Raw genomic sequence first — 18,183 nt, 5'->3', positions numbered from 1 at the left:
CTGTGATGTATACAGGGCTATACATCTGCTCAGATTCAGCTAAAAGCAGCAAAACTGATTGGACAGTGCTTTACAGTAAAAATGCATAATGACCAACAGCATACTGGAAAAATAACCGAACAGTCTCTCAACAGCCAAGTTAGCCACAACCCAATATATCATGTTTTGAATTTTTTTAATACAAAATTGAAGGCAGAGAGACCCACAAGTGGGCAGCAACTGAAAGTGGCTGCAGTAAAGGTCGAGCACCTCACAGCATTTGGTGATGATTGTTGGTTCCAAACTTCAGGCAGTCATTGACTGCAAAGGATTGTCATGCAAATATTAAAAATAATCCTTACATTTAAAATTATCTTAGTTTGTCCAATTACTTTTGAGCATCGGAAATTGATGGACTGTGTGCACAAATGGCTGTAGTTCTGAACCAATTAATGGCAAAATGTTGTTAAACTTAAATTACGGTCTGCACTTCAATCACATATTGATTGTTTGAGCTAAAATTGACTGTGGTGGTGTACAGAGGGAGAAAAACAATGTCTCTTTGTCCAACAATTTATGTCCCTAACAACACTTTAGTTTAATGCTGTCTTTTTTGCTTGGTTCCATTTCTTTTAGGGTGTTGTGGCCGGGTGTGTCTATTACAAACTTTCACTAAATAGATTATTTGGTTGTGCTCATTAGCCATGATAATAGACAGATGGATTCAGCCAGTCACCTGCCAAGTATTTTGAAACTGGCTGCCTTGTCCCAAGCAGTTTCAAAGGAGGGCTATCAATCGTTTTATGTTTTTTTCCACTTTCCATTTTGGGGTTGCTGCTGGGCTGGGAAGTTATGTAAATAATAAATAAATAAAGAAGATGGGTTGTGGGTTATTGTGTGTCAAGCAATATGATGGGCTGATTCAACAAGGATTGAAAATTAGGATTGTTCAAGTCAGTAACCCTTTAAACAAATAAAGTGAAATGTCATGCTTTGATATTAAAATTGTTCGCTGTATCTGTCAAAACTAAAAAACAATACTTTAAATGTTCTTTTCGACAGCATTTTTCTTAACATGAGCGCACACACTAAATGGAAGAGCAGCAGGATTTTCTATTTCCTACCAGATTACAAGATTTCTAAGTAAATGTTTTTTTAAAAAAAATCTTCCTGAGAGTTCAGAAATGTCTGTCCACCTGTCTGTGAAAAAAAACATCTGTCAGGGCGATGATCTGAACATTTGGACCCATCAGCATGAAAACCTTGCTTACTCTTTTCCTCCCTCTTTATTACAAACAGCATTTTTTATTAGAGTCAGAAAAATTCTGATGTCTGTTCTGACGAAGAAGCTACACAGAGTACTGGTTGTTTCATGTTTTTTTAATGTTTAGTTGACCAAATATAATGGCTGAATTAACAGTCAGGGCCAACTAAACCTACTATGTTTATGTTTTTCTATTGCTGTATGTTAGCCACTATGCCAGAGGCTTTGTGTCTACAATGTAGTTTATTTCCTTCAAACATAGACACATGACGTCTATCCATATGAACATTGTTGATATAATTAGTAAGCCTGTTCTCAAATTAGGAATATATAAGACATGAAGTATGAAAGCACACACAGCTCAGGACTTAGAATAAGCCAGACTGTAAAATAATATATGAAATCTTACGTTACCTGACCTAGAGTTAAATACAATTTTAGGTTGTTTTATGTTGAGAACCTTTGTGGTAAGTACAGAGGGCATCTGTTTTTACAGGTGCTGTTCAAATCACCATGAAAATGTGGAATAAATCAACATATTTGTCAGTCGTTGAAAAATTACAGCAAATGTAAATGGAGTTAAACAGTCCTCTTTTTGCTTTTACTTGATGGAAAGCAAACACTGACTATTTACAGCTCTGTGACTGTTCCAGTTATACTTACTGAGTAGAATTTAAAAATGTAGAACTTTTCCATATTTGAGCATCATTAAAACAGTTTATGAAATTACATTTTATTTATATGGCACCAAATTATAACAGTTATCTCAAGGTGCTTTAAATTGAAAAGTATAGACCCTACAGTAATACAGAGAAAACCAGAGCAAACCCCCTATGAGCAAGCATCTGGCGACAGTGGGAAGGAAAACTCCCTTTTAACAGGCTTAAAGCTCAGGGAGGGGCAGCTATTTGCCATCAATGTTTGATGATGACTGGAGGAAGACAGGGCAGATCTTCAGTAGATACTCTTTCATACAATGTAATAAAGTTTAACTTTAAAAAAACTACAGTGTAACTTTAACTCACATCACAGAGGTCTACTTTTTTTATATTGGTGTAAGTATTACTTTTCCTTTAGAGAACAAAATGCTGGAATACCTTTTGCATTTAAAGTTCTATACTCTGTTTATTTTTCAACAATAGCCATAAGAAGTTCATTTCTGAAAAGAAAAAACAACCTAGGCAGACAGCCTGGGATCCCTTCTCTCAAAATTCACTGAAATTTTATGGGTTTTGATCATCTCACATTATCCAAGAGTTGAAGTTTACTTAATTCCATGTGATATGGTAGGAAGCTCCAGACCAACTAGATGGTGAGGTACAATTTCACTAGTCGCCATTTCAAGAATGACAAGCAAACTTTAAAAATTAGCTTTGAAGACAACAGGAATTATTGATATGTGAACATCTGTAGACTAAATCTCACTGCTGGACAAACACCTATCATCAGATGAATGTCATGTGATATCATTTAAAAAAGAAAGAAAGAAAGAAAAAGCTCCAGAAAAGCTAATAAAGCTTCATGGCCTAACTCAGAAAAGTATTTTATCCTGCAGTAGCACGCTCAGTTATGGCTGAACGGAGACTACTTACTGTATTGGATTCTTGGAAACATCACGTCGTGTAGTCTACAATCCACTTTACAGCTAAACACGAGTGTAAGCTGTGAGGTAAAAAATCGAAATAATGAATAGTCGACCAACACCTCGGTCATGGAGGGCTCGGTGATGTGTGTATGTGTGTGGTGTGTGTGTGTGTGTGTGTGGGGGGGGGGGTTACAGAGATGGAGAGAGGCTTGTACTTTAAAATGCAATGTGACAGCTCAGGAAAAGGCGGGGAGGCTGATAATAAAGGCGCTGTTATTGGATCAATCTGCACCCGAATGCCCCGTAAAAGACACTTACACACCATACGGGAGCGCGCACACATGCACGATCGCGCAATTGAAGTGAGAGTGAAGGGAAAGAGGGAGCATGGTTATTGCGTTAAAAGTTAAAATTAACAAAAAATGTTTATTTCTAGAAAAAAATGCAGGGTTTATTCCTGGGGATTTCATGGAGTTGGTCTTTCAATCACTTAGCTATTTCCACACGGCAGCTTAGCCTCGTCCTCATTGTTTTGACAGGGCTGAATTAAAGGACCGTGCCAGGTGTAATTAGCGATCGATCTGAAAGGGGGGAAAGCTCGCTCTCTCTCGCTGTCTCTCTCTTTCTCCTCCCTTTTTGCTTTGCTTCCTTTAGCCTACTCCATTAACCGCGTCTCTGACGTCACGTGGCGATTAACGTTTCTTATTGGTCCCGCGAGCAGATGGAGGAGTCCTAATGAGCTGGCTCGCGGAGAGAGGGAGCAGGGTTGACATATCGGCTGGACCGTAAACGTGAAATACCTCCCCTAGCCTGGTCTCCGCCGTTTCACTACAGACCGCACCGTGGCCGTGGGAGACGGCTGTCTGCCTGGAATCCCTTCTCTCCCCCCCTCCCCACCTCAGCCTTCGTATCTCCTCCTCCGGTTCCTCTTCGCCGCTTCTTCCTCCTCTGCCCGACTTTTTGTTTTGACTGCATGTTCAGCCACACTGCCTCCCTCTGCATCTTCACATCGGCCCCGCCGCAGCCCGGGCGAGCATGGACAGCCGTGTACTCGAGCATCCTCACGCCCAGTTCGGAGGCTCCTTGGGCGGGTTGGTGGGTTTCCCGTACGCGCTCGGCCCCCATCACCACCACCACCACCATCACCAGCACGTCTACGAGCTGGCTAGCGGACACCAGCTGCAGTCCGCAGCCGCCGTGCCCTTCTCTATAGACGGATTACTTAACGGCTCCTGCTCGGCCTCGGTGGTCAGCTCTAACTCGCTGCTCTCCTCCGACAGTCAGCAGTTCAAACTCTCAGGTAGGCTGGGCTATTGTTTTTTGTTTTTTTAATTATTTTTTTAATGCCTTATGAGGCACACAGAGATGCATGAAAACAGTGTACTGTACTAGGAAGTTGGGTAAATCAAAATTTCCTCGGCTTTTCTCGCTACATTGAAACATTTTTAGTGGAAATATGCCACTTTTTATGATTCTGGGGACCAGGTTTTACAGGAAAATCAGCCTACAGAACAAACATAGTCTTTAAAAGTTTTTAACCTAGGTTGGTTTTTTTAAAAAAAAAAAAAAAAAAAGAAGAAGAAGAAGAAGAAGAAGAAGACAAACAGAGTTTTAGTAATTTTGCGGTAAAGGCTACAGAAGAGGCTAAGATAAAAACTTGTCATTGCAGGGTGCTAATTCATTTGGCCAAAATTAAACGTTAAAGGCCTAATGAACACAAAATTGTCTCTTATATCAAATAAAGTCATGCATTAATTATTTGTTTATTTATCGGGACGTGGTTTATGTCGAACAGCAAAAAGAAAAGTGATAGTTGTCAGTTTTACAACAAACTGGTACAAGCTAACTTGAACCTCGTAGCATGAACGTCTCTCTCTCTCTCCCTCACTCACACGTGCGCTCACATACACACACTTCTACACACGCAAACACACACATACACACACATACTTACACGTCTTCAGATTCTGGGGACCCGGATAAGGACAGTCCTGGTTGTAAACGGAGGCGCACGAGGACGAATTTCACCGGGTGGCAGCTGGAGGAGCTCGAGAAGGCTTTCAACGAGAGTCACTATCCGGATGTGTTCATGCGGGAGGCGCTCGCGCTCAGGCTTGACCTCGTGGAGTCACGGGTTCAGGTAAAGGCACACAGCAAATTAGACACAAGATTTGGGCACACTCAGGAGCATTTTTATTTCTTTTTCCTCCCCTCGAGATGGACGTAGCCCAACACCAGACCCCAGATTTATTTTGCTGCTTCTCTGAATTTTCTCTACAACAATATAGTTTTGTCATGGTCCGTGGAGGCTTAGCCTGGCCAATATTCAGGTAGCTGTTTGCCAGTTATCAAAGCGTCAATAAAGAGTCTCCTTTGAATTATGCATGTAGGCAACCTATTGATTTATGGGTTAATAAAAAACATGGCTATTTACTGAGCAAACCAAGGGGGGATATAGTTAATAGAATTCTTCCTTCACCTTTCATTTTTTGTTTTAACACCCAAGTTATTATTATTATTATTATTATTATTATTATTATTATTATTATTATTATTATTATTATACAAAGAGTCTGCTGTCTGTTTGTAAACAATTTACAGTTATTAGATTTTAGTTTAACTATATATATTTAAAAGCTGAGTTATTGCATTTTTATTAAAACTTTTAGGCTATTAGTAGTAGTAGTAGTAGTAGTAGTATTAAGTGCAACAATAATGAATACTGGTGAGCTATTAATAAAACGATTAATTTTACAGTATATCTGATAATAATAATAATAATAATAATAATAATAATAATAATAATAATAATAATAACAATAATAAAACCTTATTAACAACATTAATATAATATAAAAATACTTTAAGGTAAATATTTATTTTTTGAGGATCTGGATCATCACTTGTTAAATTGGTGGTTTAATTTGACTTAATTATAATAACAGCAACAACAATAATAATAACTTAATACGTGATCTAGTTTGTTGCTTGTAATTAATTCGCTGTGTTCGTTTTAAAATAATATTCTGTATAATTTACCGTAGAGGCTGTTCATGTATATTTGCCATGTATAGCTCTCACATGGCTGTATGAGTGAAAGCGGCAACGAAGCACAGCTCTCCGTTGATGTTGTTTTGGGGATTTCGCTCCTAAACCGCAGATTATTGTTCCCTCAAGCTTCTTAACGCTCCTTTATCAGCAGGTTTGCGGGGGAAAGATATAGCCAACATTAACAATTCATAAGAAGCGCCTTTGTCGCGCGCGATGCTGGTCTCGCCTCCTTATTATGCAATATTCTCGGATCTTTTTACCACTCCAGACCTTATCAGTGCCGAACACGCGGGCACGAGCGCGCCCAGAGGCCGGGCGTGGAGCGCTCCTGGGCGGGGGAGGCTCCCTTTCTTGGCTCGCTGCGGAGGGAGGAGAGCCAGGGATTGCCGTGCAAGTGCCACAGTCCCTCCGACCCACAGAAGCGGACGGGATATGGCCGATTTAAGCCAGTGTGCAGTCAAATGTAATCGACGGAGGTGCTCATCACACACGCTCGTTCGTAATTAACACCTGCACATCTGCGCATCTGCAGGTTCCACCGCTGTGACCTATTAACCTAATGTGCTGCGCACATGTGTAAAGCTGCAGTAAACAAAGAAACACGGAGAACGAAAGCAGTGATTTCACTTGTTTCGAGGCTTTGTGGGATTTGGGTGGATTTACAGGCAGTTTTTGGTTTTTTGTGCTTACCTTCTGGTCAGATACTGCTTTATCAGTTTATCCTGGCAGACGAGAGGTCTGCTGTTGCCATAAGGCTGTCAGACACTCTATTTAAAAAACCTTTTGTCTAATGCAGCCCCACTCAGTGAAGTCATGTAATGGTTTTTATGGCTGGGATAATTAAAAAAAGAAGAAAAATATGAATCCTTAAAAATTAATACAGAGTTTATTCTTTTTTTTTCCTCCGATGCTTGTTAGAAAGGGAATCTTTCTGAATTCAGAAGATATTTTTGATTAGAGGTATCCATGTTAATTTAAGATATTCTGTAATTCACTATTTACATGGTTATTTAACAGATACGTGGATTGTATTTATTTTCTGATAGGCTGTAATATGTTAGCAAATTGATAAAAATGCAAATTGAGTCTTGGATGAGTATTTCTGTAACAACAGCAGGTAAAAAAAATTATAAAGGAAAAGGAGCAAATCCTCTCAGCATTTTTTTCAGATTCGCCTAAAAAAAACTTTAATATTTGATAAACTATTAAAACAAAATTCAGTTTAATTCTGTCAAAATTCACCAAAGCAACAGGATGTATAAAATGACATTTGCTTAAAAGTCCTTTTTGTTATATGTTGTTGTGAAAAAAAGACCATTCTCCTGCAAAATTCACCTTGTGTGCTAGTGTTCCACCTGTGCATGTATTTTCATGTGTATATTTGTGTGTACATGTGCATAGGTTTGGTTCCAAAACCGACGCGCTAAATGGAGAAAAAAGGAGAACACAAAGAAAGGGCCGGGTCGACCTGCTCACAACTCCCACCCGACCACCTGCAGCGGCGAGCCCATGGACCCGGAGGAGATAGCACGAAGGGACCGCGAGCGGGAGGAGAAGAAGAAGAGAAAACAGGAGAGGAAGCTGCTCAAGTCCCAGAATAAACTCCTCGCAGGTGACAGCTTTCACACACCCGGCGGTTCGGAGAGCGACAGCGGGGTCTCCCAGTTCACTGACAGCGAGCAGCAGTCTTCTAACCTTACTCTTCACATAGAACTGCCAGCATCGAAGAGTACGGGAGGACACCAAACTGAATCCAGCTGTGACCAAACGCGGCACGACTTCAGCCAACTACAAAACCACCAAAACCAAAGAACCACAGCAGACTCGGAGCAGGTTTCACCAGGCAGCACGCACAGCTCCAGCCCTGGAGGCCCGAGGTCCTCCGCCCTGCAGAAACGAAACCCTTTCAGCGTGGAGAGCCTCCTCTCTGACACCATGCCTCGACGGAAATCTCAGCTGGACTTCCCCTCGCTGCCTAATCAGAGGACACTGGTGGGAAAAGGTCACTTCTTGCTTTACCCAGTTACCCATCAGCCTTTGGGTTTTCTAGTGCCCCAAGCGGCCCTGAAGGCCACACCATGTCAGGACAGCATTAACAGGCTTAGCCTGGGACAGAGGTGTGTGCCAAGTGAAGGGAGCCCCGCTCCCTCTGACCTCTGCAGCTTTGGCAGCATCACCAAGCCGCTGAACTCGGATCATATACAGCACAACACGCAGCATCACCACAATCACGTTAGCAGCAGAGCGGATGGAGCCGACGTGGAGGACTGTGGTGGTGACTGCGGGGATGGAAGATTCTCCGTTTCTTCTCCACCAAGCAGTTCAACTCAGACAGCTCGGGTCAGGCTGAGCTCCACGCAGTCCAGCGACAGCGGCGAGGAGAGGAGTCCCAGAGTTCAATTGGAGGCGGCGACCAATGGCTGCCAATCTGCTGAGCTGTGCGCAAAAGAGAAGGGTGCAAGAGAGGAGCAAGCGTCTCCAGACCTCTCCGAGTGTCTCAAGGCAAACACAGACTGTCAAGAAACACCCGGAACAGATGGAGAGGATGTCGATATGGACTAACACTTTCAAGGAGCAAACATAAACAAAGGACCAGGAACACCGCTCAGACTATTCAAACATTCCCAAAGCTCTGCTGAGACGCTCTAAAACATATCAGGAATCAGGAGACTTAATCCTCATCTATTTTTGAATCAGAAGGTGTGATCAATCCAGATGGCCCCCCATCAAAGCTGTGGCTGTCCTTATATTTGGGCTTCAGGCCTCAAACACCTTTAGAAGCAGGTTCTTTCTTTCTTTTTCTCTCCTTTTATTCTTTTGTTTTCTTCCCTTTTTTTGGTGAACAACTTGTAACAAAAACTAGGCTACAATAAACATCTTACACACAACAAAAATCCTCAGATATTGTAAAAAAAAACAACAAAAAACGAGAAAATGATATTTATATGTAAACATTTTGATAAATAAAGTTATTGTTTAAATTGAATCACTGTCTTTCCAGGGCCATATTGAAAAGGGAGGAGCAGGGGAGGGGAAGAAGGTGAGATTCGGGTGTAGGGGAGTGCTGCTGTGTGGCAGAACCTCGGATCATGGCGGCTGGAGTTTTGTCGTGTTACAGCAGATAAATCCCCCCTTTTTTCCCCCCTCTGAGTAGTGAGCCGGAGCTGGGGCTCAAGTCCGTCTGGCTGTTTGTATTTATTGCTTTAACAAATTTATTCATTTGAAAGGCCGAGCTGGAATGAGGTTAGTGGCCGCGGGCTATAGGACCCTGCGCCTCCTGCTGAGTTTTGATATGAAAGTAATTATTTTCCCACTGGCTGCCGCGGGTCTCGAGGCAGTTTCCCCCACCGCCACCACCGCCGCCGCCGCCCCCTCCTTTCAGCCCAAAGGGTTATTAGACATTACCGATTTCTAGTGATACGGAATCACATAAACTTCCTACAATAATAGAATTAGCATGAAAGGCAGGGGTGTCAAATTGAAATGGGAAAATAATAGCCGCGCCAGCTGCACCGCGAATGTGTGCGTGCGTGTGCCCGTGTGTGCATGAGAGCGCATAGTCTATTGAGCGCGAGGAGGAGGAGGAGGAGATGGTGGTAGATTCGTGGGGCGGAATTTTCATGAGCTGCCGCGGTTGTCAGACGGCCCTTGTAGTCGGCTATATTAAGATAGATGTTCGATGATATCCCTCATTGTTCTGTCGCTTATATTGATGTTGCAGCGTTATCGCCCTATTGATCATGTGTCGCACATAATAGGACAGGCGCGCGCCCGCCTGCCTGCTCCTTTTTACAAAAGCGCCCGGGCCCCTCGTCATTTGTTCTAATAGGACCGCGAGTCCCTGGAGGGGAGACAGATAAAGATATAGGAGAGGGGAGAGAGAGGAGAGAGAGGGGAGGCGAGTGATGTGCGGGGCTTGCATTAATAATTTTTTTTGACCAATTGTTGTCTGAGCAGAAAGAAAAAGTGAAGGAAAGTGAAGAATGGGCGTATTAAAGATATTTAGAAGACCCCACCACCGCCACCCCTCCGTAAAAATGTGCCAGGTGTGTGCCCGCTCGCGCTCATTGGGCGTGCGCCCCGTTTAGAAAAGAGTGTGTTTAGCTTATGAAGTGTAAACGCCACCAATTCCCTGGAAACTGAAATCCCAATTATTAAAACCATCAATTCCGGAGCGCAGTGCGCAGAGGAGCCGTGTTGACAGCCCGGCTAAATATCCCTGATCCCTCCCGGTCACCTCGCCTTTATTTGCAAATAAATTGAGGTGGATCCGAGGGACGGAGCTTTACTTTGCTGCGCCGACCTAAAATGAATTTCCGTGCCTGAGTCCCTTTAATAATATTTACATAATTTTCGCTCGGTGACTCTGCTATTTGCGCGGCAGGAAGCTGGTGGTGATGGTGGGGAGGGGGGGCTTTACAGGAAAATAATTAGACAAGAGGACGAGGAGGGGAGCGAGAGTGGAAGAAACAGCAGGAGGAGGAGGATGGGTTAAGACCGAAGCCGAACACTAAATTCCCAGACAGCTAAAATCAATGAAAGTAATAACCCTATTATTTAATTCATAAGGACATTATTTTCCCATAAGGCCTCGGGAAACGTCCCCTTCGACCGAAACAATCACATTAAATTGTTCATTCCGCGTGCGCTGTGTGAAATTCCGACTTTTATACTTTCTCTCTCTCTCTCTCTCTCTCTCTCTCTCTCTCTCTCTCTCTTTTTCTTTTCTTTTTTTTATTTGGCGGGTGAAACCGCTTTATTATAATCGGTTAGTTTCGAGAGAGCGATTAATTAGAAAATATAGGTCTGATCTCCCTTCAGCAGGGCCTTGTGTGTGTGTGGAAACTGTGCTGCAAGACATAACGAACCACAAATGAGTCTTTGGTAGACTATAAAATTGGACCCCTCCCTTCTCTCCAAATAATTAAAGGAATAAACTGAAAAAATAGATTAAACCTATAAACCTATGGTTAGAAAACAGGCGTCCACAATAACCCAGGCCAACACACGTGCCTCCTCACGAGCAGCTTTGAGAGCCACAAATAAACGAACCAAAGCGTCTCGAAGTGCCTGGCCTTAATACATTTTGTAAGTGATGATCTTAATCTTTATTTGCAGACGTAACATTGTAACAAGGCACAGCGGAAATCAGACATGGACCTCCATTCAGCTCCCATGTATTAGTCGATTTTTGCGTGATTTCCCACTTTTTGTAAAAAGTTTGCAAAGTCCCCTATCTATCTATCTATCTATCTATCTATCTATCTATCTATCTATCTATCTATCTATCTATCTATCTATCTATCTATCTATCTGTGTGTGGGGTGAAGCACGGGGAGAGAGGAAAAGAGAGAAAGCCAGGGAGAGGGAGAGAGATGTTTTGGTGGCACCGACACAAACGACCAATCGATCAAGCCGAGCCTGGACCGGGCAGGGCCTCCCGCTGTGTCCGTGCCGCTCATGCATCACACTTTATGAATTCAATTTCAACTGGGAGAAATTTTCAATTTGAACGCGCGATCATTACGGCGTGGGGGGATAGCGTAAATTGTTTTTGCTCTATTATGCATTCGGACGCCATCATTTTTCTTTCTAATTACCGAGGTGTCAGCGCGGCCTGTCACCCCGGCGCTGATTTTCAATTTAACTGATCATCATACATTCATTTTCCCATTTGATAAATCTGCTATCTAGACGCGCCCGCCATGCCCGGAATATTAAGCGGCGCTGGGGCGCAGTAATAGGGGGATGTGTATGCGGCAATGAGCGCGGATCAGCCAGCTAATTTAGCACCTTCCACATTCCCCGTCTCCATCCCCCATTTCCAATTCTCAAGAGGCAAGAAAACACACACACGCGCGCGCACCCAGGAAAGGAGAGGAAAGAGGAGAGTCCGATGGCTGCATAACCTCCACCAGTGAAGAAAAACCCTCAGGTCAGAAAGAATCACAGAAATATTGCGAGAGAAGAAGAGAGGGGCTTCCAATCCACGCGTTTTTTTCTTGTTCAATTTACGAGCAGGATTAATTAACACTAATTGAGTTCTTCAATTCTTGTTATTTTTATTTAATAGAAACAAATTTGCGCAATTAATTATGTGCATAATTTCAAGAACCTATTACACTCCCCTCCCCTCTCCACCTATCCCTTCTCTGTCTCTCCATCACCTCCCCATGCTCCAGAACGGACTATATTAGCAGCTTTTGTCATTAGCTTTCGGGCATCTTTGATCCGCTCTAAATGGGCCTACAGCCAACATCTGTGACCAACTATAACCTGGTGTGGTGCCCAATATAGGTTTGAATCCCGTCTAACAGGAAGCTAGTTTATATCAGTAAACAAGCAAGTTCTTAGTCTTTAATGTAGAAGATGTATGATGAAGAAAAAAAAAAGTCATAGGCCTCAAGGTCTGTTTCATGTTGTCAAAGGTTTGGGTTATTCCAGACTGCTTTGTTTTGTCTTTATACACTTATACTGTGGTGGTTTACGGTTTTTCCACGTGTCATCCTCAAGTTAAGCACTTTATAACAGAAAGTTTGCTGTGTGAATATGCACTATTAACAAAGAAAGAAACTGAGATGTGATGGAGAGTAGACCAAAGTTAGAGATTTCTAGGCTTGAGTTCTGTTTTCAGGTTTAAGATCAACTTTCCTATTCAATCATGACGTAACCCCTGTGGCAGATTTGGGGAAAAAAATCCAAAATCAAAAAATTAGCATAATCAACATCACTTATCATTTTTGAATCACTAATTTTTAAAAATATAATCACCAATCCTTTCTCAAATAAATTATCCATCCTTTATATTAAAGGAGATCTTAGTTGGGTTAATCATTATGTTTATTTTATTGTTCTACTGAATACTTATGAACAGCAGACATTATGCTGTCTGTGGGCAAACAGAAAACACAGTTAACATTGGTTTTATCATTTAGATATAACCCAATTATAATTTACAACCAAATAAAAACAGCTTAAAAACATGTCGAATCTCTTCAGTGGCCAAATATGTGTTTCTCTGGTTAAATATGAACTTTTTCTTTTCTATATTTCTTAACAGAAGGCTGCTTTTTGATCAGAGTTTCCTTTCACGCCCCTCTAAATCCTAAACAGACCTAAATGTTTTAATTCTCTAAAGTTTTCAAACAGTTAACCAGGAGGCTTTAACCTTAACGTCTGCCTCTACAGTGTGGCTGAGATGGCACACTTCATTAACTGTGTCTCTAAGCTTTATAAAGCATGGCCTGTACTGTCTTTAAGTGGCGCAAGCCTTTGTGGATGCCAGAAGAAATCGCCTACAAATTTAGAATCATTTACTTTTTAAAAGGTAAGCTAAACAGGTGAAATGCTGAAATGAACATAAGCAACATCAAACAAATATGACTCAAAGCCAGTGTCAATAAATATAAGGGCTGAATTTCGCTCCATAGTTTCTGCGCGTCCCTCTTTGGAGCATCTGGATGCTGAGTGAGACGCAAAGACTCCCAACAAGCCCACCTTGTTTCAGGTGCCAGTGGGTGCAGGGAGGACTGGGTGTTTGTTGCGATGTAATGAACGTTTATGGGCACAGAGCAGCTTTGGTTTTGTCGTATTCTTTGTTTCATTAGCCCAGTGGTTGTAATAAATGCCAGCGAGCCAACGGGATAGATTTTAATTAAGTCAGTGAGAGATGAGTGGAGTGACACAGAAAGCGGGGCAGGGCGGGGAGATGAAAGTGGAGGGGGACAGCTTTTCAATAAATCGGTTCGCTCAGGGGTTAGTCGGTGATTTCCTCGGCAAAGTGTTGAGGCCGAGCAGGACTCGCAGTAATTTGGTTGATAAATCAGCGGCGTTAGGGGCATGAAGCTTGCCGGTCGACCGGTTGGTTCTGCGTGTGATTTATGTGTTACCCGGGGGTCGTACACAAGCCCATGACAGTCCAGGATGAATTAACCAGCAGCCAGCGCGCTCCTAATGAGCGGGTATTATTTCGCACACACCCCTCCTTAAAAAAAAAAAAGTGTGAAGAACGAGCCTGGCATACGACCCTCCCTCCCTCACCCAGCATCCCCCCTCCACTGTGCCATCCCTGAGGTGTCGCATTGATTCAGCATCAGAGTTACCCCCACACATGCACACAGAAAGATAGTGTGTTATTTATCTGCAGTATCCAAGAGACAAATTGTTCAATAAGAGTCTGGCACCAGCTGATTGGGGTTAACTGAAGCATAGAAGTGACAGAGACTTGTCCTGACAAAAGATTTAAACACATAAAACAATTTCATCAGATATTGATCGCCAGCACTATTTTTCTTGTCTATAGCTTCCTGCCATAACCTTTAAACATGCTCTGGTGTACAGTGATGGAGGAAGTAGTTAAGTCCTTGAGGAAACGTGGCAATGTCACATTGTTGATATAGGACCAAAAATTATGTTTAAGTAAGTCACTGACAAAATGTAGAAGGATCAGCAATGCAGAAAAGTGTTTAGGTGTTGTGTTATTCAGATCAAGAAAATCATATATGTGAATTTGTATTTAAAAGCTTTAACCTCCTAAGACCCGGACTCTTCCACGACATGCATTTTTAATTTCTCTTTGATATTTGGTCACATTGGGGCCCGATGAATGTAAAAACAAAGAATTACCAGATTTATTTATTTTTTACCTTATTTTTGTTTTTAAGAAAAATAAGAGCCACATATGAGGATATTCGTTTAAAATCTTGATAGAACAGTAGCAGTATAATGTCCTCATAAGTGGGTATCAGGCGCTTGTAGAGCAAAATTAACTATTTTGGTCTAAATAACCCAAAATGTGATGTCCACATATGTGGACGCCAGGTCCTAGGAGGTTAAAGATGCAGGAAAAAGAAATACACCTAAGGTGATCAAAGGTAGCAATTTCTTCATGGATTTTAACATTGCTCTATGTTTAAATTCTTACTGATGCATGATGCATTTGACTGTTTTAGCTCATCAATTTATCACCTTCTGTGGTTTATTACATTACGATGATCACCTGTTTTCTATGGACAATTGGAATTTTTACTGTAACCGAGTAGCATACATTAAAACTAGCCCTACAAAATAGTGCAGCTTTCGAGAAAATGTACTTACTTTGCAACACCGTTTATATTATTTATTGTATGAATTGTATTTTATTTTTGCAGGGTGGAATCTATTAATTTGTTTGTTTAAACCCTGTATATCTAACCTATGACAATGGGACTGGTTTCAGTATTCCCAGTACCCTAATAACTGGTTAAGAAAATAGATGGAATGATGGACAATCAAATTTAAACAATGTTGTAAATACACTGTAGTTAGATAGGAGGCTAACTATAAAACATCCAAGAGTCTCCCAATACAAGACACACACGATATATGGACAAAATAAGATCCAGTTCTTCTCCGCTGCTGTAAACTAACAAAACGTGCAAAGCAGAAGCACAGACATAAAAAGCACAGTATATAAAATACATAAATCCACATAATACAATAAAAGCAAACTGAAAATAGACAAGCATGAAGGTATATGATGATAGAGTGGCAATAAGACAGAACAGATGACTTGAACACAAATATGCTGACAAAATAATATGCCACTGAGTTTTATTGCTGACAGCCAAATATTAATTAACCCTTTCTTTTAAGGGCAGTTAATATGTGTGCAGTTGCATGGTTGCTCCCAGCAAATACTAATTCCATTGTTGTGCAGCTTTAAAAAACAATTTAGAATCACTAAAAGTTAGTTTTTTGAGTGGAAAAATGCACTCCTCTCCTGTTGTCGCTCCTGTGAAGTGCCATTGTTTCTCTGTTCATAAACTCAAAAAATGTCTAATCTTTAAATAAAAAACAGCTTTTTCTACCATACCAAGTTACAATTTTGAACCCCCAAGCTGTGTTTATTAATGACTTTTGTTATATTATACACATAATTATTATATACATTAGATATTGGCAAAAGGACAGGCAGATGGAAGATTATTTATAAATAATATAAACAGAGGTGGGCCCAGGGCAGAGCCTTGTGGAGCACCCAAAGACAAATGGAGAAGAGTTGATTAATTCATCTTATCCATAAGGATCCATGATAAGGATAAGCAGAAGAGAATGAAGAGATGGATGAATGGATCTTATCCAAAGAAATGAGGAAAAAAAGAAATGAGATTACTTAGATGTGAGATCCCTGTGACAGTGGCAAATACCGCCCTGAAATCCAGAAACAGAGTTTTGACAACATCAACTTTACCCAACAGAAATCAGCTATTTTTTTCTGTGAAGAAACAGTTGGCTGTTTAAGTTCAATAATTGGTGCTGAAGCCAAATTAAATGAAAAATTAACAAACTGACAAATGATATGTTTGTCAATTTGTCAATTTGTTAATTTTGATATGTTTAGCTAATTTCACTTACTAATACTGTAGGCGGGATAATTACAGGCTTACAAATACAGGCACGAAAAGTAGTTGTTGTTATTGAAACAACAGTTCATTGCCAAAAGACTGAAAGACTGGCACTTGTTTTAGTGGTTGGCATTAAATAAAAGTATATATATTTCTTACTTGCTGGCTTTCCATTTACTGAATGCAGCACAGCTACCTTATTTATTCAGGTGAAAAAACTTCTGCAAGTGGTAGTTAGGAGTTTCTACTACTTCAGCTTCAATATATGTTAGCTTAACTTAAAGTTTAACTTTACCTTAGAGTGCTTTTTTAATGTTTTGTGATTAAAATAAATATCTGCATAGTAACAGCTGCCACAAAAATACACCAGTAAAAAGTTCATTATTTCATGTTTTGGGAACCAAACAGTCAAGTACAAGGAAAACCAGAGGCTGACTATTCAAAAATGAGTCCGTTTCTCAGGATCTTTTGTGTCATTGTGCATCTCTATATTATGAATTGCCACGCAGTCAACTTTACATTTGACTGAAAGTATAACAGCACCAACGGAAACAAACACATGAAGATCGTTTTTTCAGAGGTTATGTAGTGTCTTACAGATCAGTTCTAACCTTTATACGTTTCTAATACTTGCGTCTTTTGGTTCGTTTTAATCTTTTCTGTTTAAAGAATGATGGGGAAGCCTCTATATTTGCTCAGCTACAGTGCTCTGTTTGTGATATTTACATGGCTACTTTCTGAAGACTCCTTTACTGGATGTTCTGAAGGATTATTTCTTTAACATGGAGAACTTCCTGCAAACATCTTCCACTATCATCCACTGACGTCCAATGCTTGCTGCTGAATTCACCAGTTTTATTTCTTCACTAGCATTTTTATACCATTTCTCTGATGGGCTTGTTTTGTATTGCAATATATGGCAACTTACACTTGCATTACGATCTCATCTAACTGCAAACTGTGATTTCATAGCCCCATAGCAAATACCAATACCATGCTTGGAGTCATTTCCAGACCTTTTATCTGCTTAAAAGGAGCAATAATGACAAAAATGACCCACACTTATGCCAAAAAAGTTGGATTAAATTGTACTGCCACATTTGAGGGCCAGAAAAATGGGACTATATAAAATCAGTATATCATTCCTCAACGATTCAGTCGATATTTTTGTTCAATATGTCAAATGACAATCTGGACTAATGTTTTCAGTTGCTCCAGAATCAGATAAATCAAACTCCAGACATCTCAGTAAATTTCAAATTACTACCTAATAAACATGTTCCTCCTCTGAGCCTGGGGGCCTCCTAATGTAGACTCCTGTATTTCTTTAAAAAACAACAATTAACCCCCCCCCCCCCACACACACACACACACACACACAAAATCAAGAGTTTCTGATGTCAGATTTGATATCAAAAACAGTCATCTAATTGCGTATAAGTATAAAACTAAATTTGCTGAGTTGTACTTCAGCGGAGACGTCATTAATGTAAGCAGAGGGATCAAATATCTTAATTCAGATTGTGTGACAGAGTTGCCAAAGAGGTCTTAAATATATTATGTTCTTATATTTTGCCTACATATGATGTAGGTTTAAAAAGAGAGCTCTACAAAACTTTTATCACGCAGTTAAGATTTTATTCTAAATTATACATTTTTCAGCATTTTTTATATTGTAAGAGGAAATGTAAGCACGTTAGCGAGTGACTGTGGCATCTACCAATATGTACGTTAATTACACAAATTTGTCCAGTAAATAAAAATAGTACCAATTTAAAAACATTTTTAAAATAAAATCTTTTATCTTTTAGCCAAAATAAATATTTTAAATCAGCAAAAAAAATGTCTGTATTTGTGTATTTGTGCACAGTTTAAAAAAAATAAAATGAGTGTGTACATGCAAATACTCTGGTAGAAAT

At 40.6% G+C, this 18,183-nt stretch overlaps 1 protein-coding gene across 1 annotated transcript; it reads left to right on the top strand.

Moving 5' to 3' along the window:
• Positions 1-3,217: 3,217 nt before the first annotated feature.
• LOC146517328 (homeobox protein unc-4 homolog) lies at positions 3,218-17,618 on the top strand. Its single transcript, XM_085163585.1, has 3 exons — positions 3,218-4,128; positions 4,793-4,968; positions 7,281-17,618. Exons 1-3 carry the CDS (start codon positions 3,864-3,866, stop codon positions 8,439-8,441), a joined length of 1,602 nt encoding a protein of 533 aa, XP_085019711.1. The 5' UTR covers positions 3,218-3,863; the 3' UTR covers positions 8,442-17,618.
• The last annotated feature ends 565 nt before the right edge of the window (positions 17,619-18,183 follow it).

The sequence above is a fragment of the Neolamprologus multifasciatus genome, chromosome 6, assembly GCF_963576455.1.
Source record: "Neolamprologus multifasciatus chromosome 6, fNeoMul1.2, whole genome shotgun sequence".
Taxonomy (NCBI): Eukaryota; Metazoa; Chordata; class Actinopteri; order Cichliformes; family Cichlidae; genus Neolamprologus; species Neolamprologus multifasciatus.
Note: the sequence above shows the minus strand (reverse complement) of the source record. Positions and strands in the feature narration are given on the sequence as shown.

Excerpts from the sequence above, each read along its gene's own strand:
- LOC146517328 (XM_085163585.1), top strand. The coding sequence starts at position 3,864 with ATGGACAGCCGTGTACTCGAGCATCCTCACGCCCAGTTCGGAGGCTCC. Across the intron at positions 4,129-4,792 it reads TCAGCAGTTCAAACTCTCAG|ATTCTGGGGACCCGGATAAG; the intron begins GTAGGCTGGGCT and ends ACACGTCTTCAG. Across the intron at positions 4,969-7,280 it reads TCGTGGAGTCACGGGTTCAG|GTTTGGTTCCAAAACCGACG; the intron begins GTAAAGGCACAC and ends ACATGTGCATAG.